The sequence below is a fragment of the Dromiciops gliroides genome, chromosome 6, assembly GCF_019393635.1.
Source record: "Dromiciops gliroides isolate mDroGli1 chromosome 6, mDroGli1.pri, whole genome shotgun sequence".
Classification (NCBI taxonomy): Eukaryota; Metazoa; Chordata; class Mammalia; order Microbiotheria; family Microbiotheriidae; genus Dromiciops; species Dromiciops gliroides.
In genome coordinates, this window is record NC_057866.1 from 257,639,006 (window position 1) to 257,645,894 (window position 6,889).

Below are 6,889 nucleotides of genomic sequence, written 5' to 3' on the forward strand. Positions count from 1 at the left end.
GTGTGTGTGTGTGACACCCAATCCGTGAATGTCGCCAATCTATTCAAAGTCCTTTCTTTGACTGAGGAAGAAAAGCACAGATGCATGTAAATAATCCCATCTGGTGCATTCCAGGAGACCACTTGCAAACATTCTCAGGAATGCTCATCAAAAATTGAAATCCTAGGACCTTTTGTTTTTTCTTTTCCTTTCTGCATCTAAGTATGTAAAAGCAAGCTATAGAACAAGTGTGAATCAGGCTCATCACCATGATCCATGATATTCTCTCACGGATGGTTTTATTTCTTTTTCAGGTCCAACTTCTTAGGCAGAGCTTAATGTGAGAGATGCCGAAGTCCACTGCTGTAGCTAACACCATCCACTGCTGTGTATTAGTTCCTTCTGGAACACATCACGTCATCATTGTTGTTTTCAGCATCCAGTGGTAGGAAAGTGATGGGTGCCCTGAACCCAGCCGACTGAAGGAGGGCTTATGTGAATCAACAAAGCACATTCATTTGAGAACAGAGGAAGAACAGACTTCCCACAGGAGACAAATTGAGTCATCTGAGTGAGACTCAGACACTGACTGAGGGCAGCTTTGACAGAATCCCCTGAAGCTTTTGGGATTGCCATGTGATTCACCTTTCTCAGACTCTCCATGGGAATAAGTCACTTTGTACCTGAAGAGAGACACAGAGAGAGAGTATATCTATATGCACCCTTTCGCATTATTTGGGTTGAAGATTTGCTGCTAATGGGACATGCCAAGGCTCAATGCCAACTCATTGAAAATTGTTCACTTGGGAAAGAAAAAAAAAAGGAAAGAAAATCTCCAATTGGAAGACCATGCTCAATAATCCAAGAAGCTCAGCTTAATCAGTATTGACAGAGAAAAGACTGGCCCAAAGCTGTCTGCTGAGTTTGTTTCAGTTGGGTGTATGATGTGGTGTGTTTTGGTGGGTTCCCCCTGTCCCATAAGGTATTGAGTTGGCTGCTGGTTAGCAAACTCATTTTTACTAATATAAATTATTTAAAATAATAATGAAGTTTAATAGTGTGGCATGGAAGATGGCCACTAGAAAACTGTCCTTTGAAGCTGGACTATTTGATGTGCTAGAAGGTAGTTTTATTTTCTTCTGAGCTGTTGACAAATCCCCACTGTGTTCTACCATTACTTCTTCAGTAGTCTTTAGTTAATCCTAATTTCCCATGACATCTATTTCTTTTCCTGTGTAAGTTCAAACAATTTTACTTTTTGAAAAGATTCTCTTGGACTACCCAATACATCTAAAATATCTATGACATCATTTCTCTTGGTTATTTTCATGGTAATATACACATAATCAACATGTAATATGTGTAGCATCAATAGATGATTCACATAAGATAAATCTACATGATGTAAAGTGGTATATGTATATAATCAGCATGTGATGAGCATATGTGGAAGAGGTGGGCTTAAGGCCCCACTCTTAGTTCAAGTTCAGTTTGAGGACAAAATCATGGTCATTGAACAACACAGTTAACAAAAAGAAGGTTGACTCTGTCCTATGCACCAAGGATACTGAGGCCCTTAGCAACAGCTTTGGTTGATGCATCCTCTTCCTACAGGAAACTCATCTGGTCAGCATCAAGAGAAACACGGGCCAATTGGACGCCCGGGGGCTGCTTTGTTTCCCTTTGGGAAAAGTTAATCCCCATCCTAAAAGGGAGGTCTAAAGCTACCCCACATTGTGGGAAAATGCTGGTACACTTAAGTCCCTCTGGTGACAAGGTTCCCAGGATCTTCAGTGGGTCCTTTCACCATTTAAATGCTATCAGGGATTTTAAAGGACAGTCCCCTTGGCAAGGGCTATGTATATATGTGTGTCTATACATACACATACACACACAAAACTATCATAGTTGCAAAGAAATTACCTTCATTAGAAAGAAAAGGTTAAAAAGTGGAGTGAAAAGGCAGCTAGGTGGCATAGTGGATAAAGCACCAGCCCTGGATTCAGGAAGACCTGGGTTCAAATCTGACCTCAGACACTGACACTTAGTAGCTGTGTGACCCTGGACGAGTCACTTAGCCCTCATTGCCCCCCAAAAAAAAAGGAAAAAAAGAAAAAAGGGGGGCTGAAAAGAACCAAAGTCAAAGATCCTAGGCTTTTCCTTCCTCCTTCAGAAGGACCAATTCTCAAGTCTCACGGTTGGGCGGATGCAGGGGATGATGCTGAGTCTTTGCAGTTAGTGAAGATGCATCAGAATAGCATGAGGACCATCTGAACCACAGCACAGATGATGGCTCTGACACCATCGCAGATTTCTTCTAGTGTGAGGCACTCAGGAGCCCCAGAAACATCAGAACCATATCATGGACACTTCCCAGCAGTTATGGCAGAGACATCATTGTCATAAGCCTCTTGCATGCAACCTGTCCCGGAATCGAAGCTGGTACCAAGGCTCTGCTTTTTGTGCCTCCTCCCACTCAGTATCCCCATGAAAACCTTCACCTTCCGGGGGGGCCCCTTACAGGGATGATAACAAGTCTAGTCAGTTCAGTAGATAGAGCAATAGACCTAGAATTAGGAAGACCTGAGTTCAAATCTTGCTTCAGGCACTAGCTGTGTGACCCTGGGCAAATCACTTAACCTTGGTTTGCCTTAATCCACTGAAAAAGGAAATGGCAAACCACTCCAGTATCTTTGCCAAGAAAACCCCATGGACTGCAGTACTGGTGCCCATGGGATCACAAAGAGTCAGACACAATTGAATGATTAACCAATAACAACCAAGTCTTTTCCCCCTTAAAGTTCTCTACTGAAGCGCTGCCCTCTTTCCAAAGGAGCTGGGCAAGGACCATCTTTCACTTTCATCCAGGGACTCATGATTGCCAACAAGTTGGCTAAGTCATCTCCTTTTCTTCCATGTAAATTCATACTCACCCATAGTTCTATCAAGACAGTTTTCCATTTCCCATATTGTTAAAAAGCAGGTCACCTTCCAACAATTTCATCCAATGAATTCCCTACACATTCTATGGGAAGAGTTGTCCAAACCACCCCTGGGGAAAAGAGACCTGCTAATTGAGGAGGTCCTAAATCGTTTCACCGTACTGTATTAAAGAACCCTGAGGAAGCAGGGACTTTGAAGTCCAGAAGACACAGTGCCAGAAGTGCCCACACAGGGATCGACTTACAAGAGCTTATTAATGTCCATTCACACAATACACTCTGATTAGCCACTATAAGTCCACATCTCAGCCACCCAAAAAGGAATAAAGGGGCACCACTACAGGAGGCTAATTGATTTAGTTGGCTCTGTAAGGAGCAAGTCCTCAGAGCTCTCCAAGACTGAAATTCCAGTAGGGCTTCCAGGGGCTCTGTTCAGGTGCTAGTTCAGTGGGTGGGCATTGGCCCTAGTGGCTGCACTGGGGACAGGGTCTAGTGTATCCCAGGAGGGTAAGTGGCACTACAAGTGGCTACTGTACTGCCTCACGTCTCACAACTGGTGGACAGTTAGTAGCTTAGGAGGGATCCCGGGGAAAGATTCACGCATGGGAAGTGTTAAGTGAGATACCTATTGCACATCCAGTTCAAAATGTCCAAAAGCAAGATGGTGGTAGACTGGAGCTCTGATTAGATATATAGATCTGAGAAGGAGGAGGGAGGGAAGGAAGGAAGATGGGAGGGAGAGAGCGAGGGAAGGAAGGAAGGAAGGAAGGAAGGAAGGAAGGAAGGAAGGAAGGAAGGAAGGAAGGAAGGAAGGAAGGAAGGAAGGAAGGAAGGAAGGAAGGAAGGAAGGAAGGAAGGAAGGAAGGAAGGAAGGAAGGAAGGAAACATTTAATTTTTTTTTAATTTTCAGTTCCAAATTCTTTCCCTCCCTCCACCCCCTACCCCATCCATTGAGAAGACAAGAAAGACAGTAGCCATTATACATATGAAGTCATACAAAACATTTTTCCATATTAGCCATGTTGCAAAAGGGGAAAAAAACACAAGAAAAATAAAGTGGAAAAAATGCTTCAATCTGTACTGAATCAGTTCTCTCCTTGGATATGGAGGACATTTTTCATCATGAGTCCTTTGTAATTGATCAGAGTACCTAAGACTTTCACAGCTGATTATCATTACAATATGGCTGTTACTATGTTGTGATGGTAGTGGTACCAGGTGATTGTTCATCCGTTTTGAAGAAAACCAATGACATTATGAATGGGTGATGTCTTGACTTGTGAGTGAATTGGATTTAGGGAGGCAGAGTTGCACAAAGTCCTCAGCCTTACTCTCTCTTCCAAAGTCATCAAATGCCTTTTGGGCATAGTTCCAAATTGCTCTCCAGAATTGTTGAATCTTTTCACAACTCTACCAACAGTGGATTAGCATACCAGCTTTCCCACACACACCCCCCAAAAGCCAATATTTTCCATTTTTGTTATATTTGCCACTCCGATAGGTGTGTGGTGATACCTCAGAGTTGTTTTAGTTTGCATTTCTCTGATCAATAGTGATCTTGAGCATTTTCTCATATGATTATAGATAGCTTTGATTTCTTTGTCTGAAAACTGCCTGTTCATATCCTTTGGCCATTTATCATTTGGAGGATGACTTGTATTTTTATAAATTTGGCTCCATTCTCTATTTCAACTCAATCTTAATAGATTCTACTCTAGTCTCTCATTTTAACTGTGTGTATTTTTTCTTTTTCAAGTGTGTTTCATGTAAACAGCATCCTGTTGGATTCTTTTTTCTAATTCAGTTAGCTATCTACGTCCATTTTTTGGGTGAGTTCATCCCATATACATTCATAGTTACGATTGCTAACTGTGTATTTCCCTCTATACTCTTCTCTTTTATTTACTTTCTCTTTTTGATCTTGTCCCATACCCAAAGTCTGTTTTGCTCCTGAACACTGCTTCCCTTAATCTATCCTCCCTCTTATCACTCCCCTCTTTCTCTTAGTCCCTTCTCTCCCTACTTAACTGTTGGGTAAGATAAATTTCTAAATCCAATTGTGTATGTGTATATATGTATGTGTATATAGATATGGACACATATGTGTGCACATATACACATATGTATGCATGCATATGTGTATATATGTGTATGTATATTCTTTTCTTTTTAAACCAGTTCATATGAGAGTTCACTCCCTTTCATTTCCCCATTATAAAAAAATCTTCCTTGTACAACTCTTTTATGTGAGATAATTCTCTCCATTCTTCCTTTACTTTCACCCATCTCCCAGTGCATCACTCTTTCTCATCCTTTCATTTTTCTTTTGCAATCATCCCAACATATTAAACTCACATCCATGCCTTCTGTCTAAGCAGACTCCTTCTAACCTAATAATGATAGTTATTAGGGATTACATGTATCATCTTTTCATTTGCAAATGTAAACAGTTTAATCTTATTAATTTCCTTATGATTTCTCACCAAATTTACCTTTTTATCCTTCTCTTTTGTCTGTGTTTCTTTTGGGGGGGGGGCAATGAGGGTTAAGTAACTTGCCCAGGGACACACAGCTAGTAAGTGTCAAGTATCTGAGATCATATTTTAATTCAGATGCTCCTAAATCCAGGGCTGATGTTTTATCCACTGTGGCACATAGCTGCCCCCTATCCCTCTCCTAAGTCTTGTGTTTGAATGTCAGATTTTCTATTCAGGTCTGGTCTTTTCATCAGAAATGTTTGGATGTCCCCTATTTCATTAAATATTCATTTTTCTGCCTTAGGGTTATATTCAGTTTTGCTGGGTAGATTATTCTTAGTTGTCATCCTAACTCCTTTGCCTTCTGGAATATCATATACCAAGATCTCTTCTCCTTTAACATGGAAGCTACTAAATCCTGTGTGGTTTCTTTCTGGCTGTTTGCAATATTTTCTTCTTGACCTGAGAGCTCTGGAATTTGTTTATAATATTCTTGGGAGTTTTCATTTGGGGGTCTCTTTCAGGGAGTTATCAGCAGATTCTTTCAATGTCAATTTTGCCCTCTAGTTAAAAAGTATCTGGGAAGTTTTCCTTTATAATTTCTCAAATTATGATGTCAATTCTTTTCCCAAGTTTTCGTCTGCCATTCTTATTTTATTTTTTAAATCTTTTTTTGCTCTTTTTTAATCTCTTTCTTTAGCTCTTCTGGAAACTCTCATTGGCCTTGCATACAACATGCATTTTTCCTTTGAGACTTTGCTTGTAGATGTTTTTTAATCATTTTCTTCTTTTGAATTTGTCCCAAGCTTCCCTGTCACCATAATAGTTCTTTATGGTCATGTTCTTTTTTTATTTGCTCATTTTTCTAACCTATTTCTTGACTTTGGACTTTCTATTAGAGTTGGACTCTGCTTACCTTTGAGAGTGGAGAATTGTAACTATCCTAACTTCAGGCTTTTTTGTCCTACTGTTTTCACAGCTATATCTAGGGGCCTGTAAGTTTCAGTGCTTCCAAGGTACTGTGATCTGGTCACTGCCCTCTTGGTCTGTACTCTGGTCCTTACCCAGGTATGGCCCTTACTCTCTTGGACCACAACCCTTCTCCACTGTGGAACTGTGACCCATACACATGTAAGTCTCCTGTTCCCTTGCAACCACAAGCATTCCTCTCTGAGTGGAACTGTGGCTCAGAACTAGGCAATGGAATTGCCAAATGGTACCCAGTCCTGTAACCTGTCCTAGCATCTTCCCCTATAATCTCTTTCCAACCAGATGTTCAATCTCCTTACCATCTCTGGATACTGAGCACTTTCCAATATTGCTGCCGCTTTTGCCACCACCATGGCCACCTCCAAAAGCTGGTGTCACTTCTGCCATGCTGTGCTCCCAACCAGCCCCCACCCCAATGTCCACAGACCTCTCTGTCCTCCTAAGTTGTCTTAGGGTATAAAAATGACTTCTTGTGACTTTTCATTGGTTATCCTACTTAGA

At 41.1% G+C, this 6,889-nt stretch overlaps 1 protein-coding gene across 1 annotated transcript in view; it reads left to right on the forward strand.

The window, feature by feature from the left end:
* The window catches only part of RASGEF1B (RasGEF domain family member 1B), a 47,403-nt gene extending 43,726 nt beyond the window's left edge, over positions 1–3,677 (forward strand). Inside the window, exon 14 of the mRNA XM_043972641.1 lies at positions 294–3,677. Within this exon, the coding sequence (XP_043828576.1) occupies positions 294–318 (25 nt within the window). The 3' untranslated portion in view covers positions 319–3,677. The remainder of the gene's footprint in view (positions 1–293) is intronic.
* Positions 3,678–6,889: the final 3,212 nt, after the last annotated feature.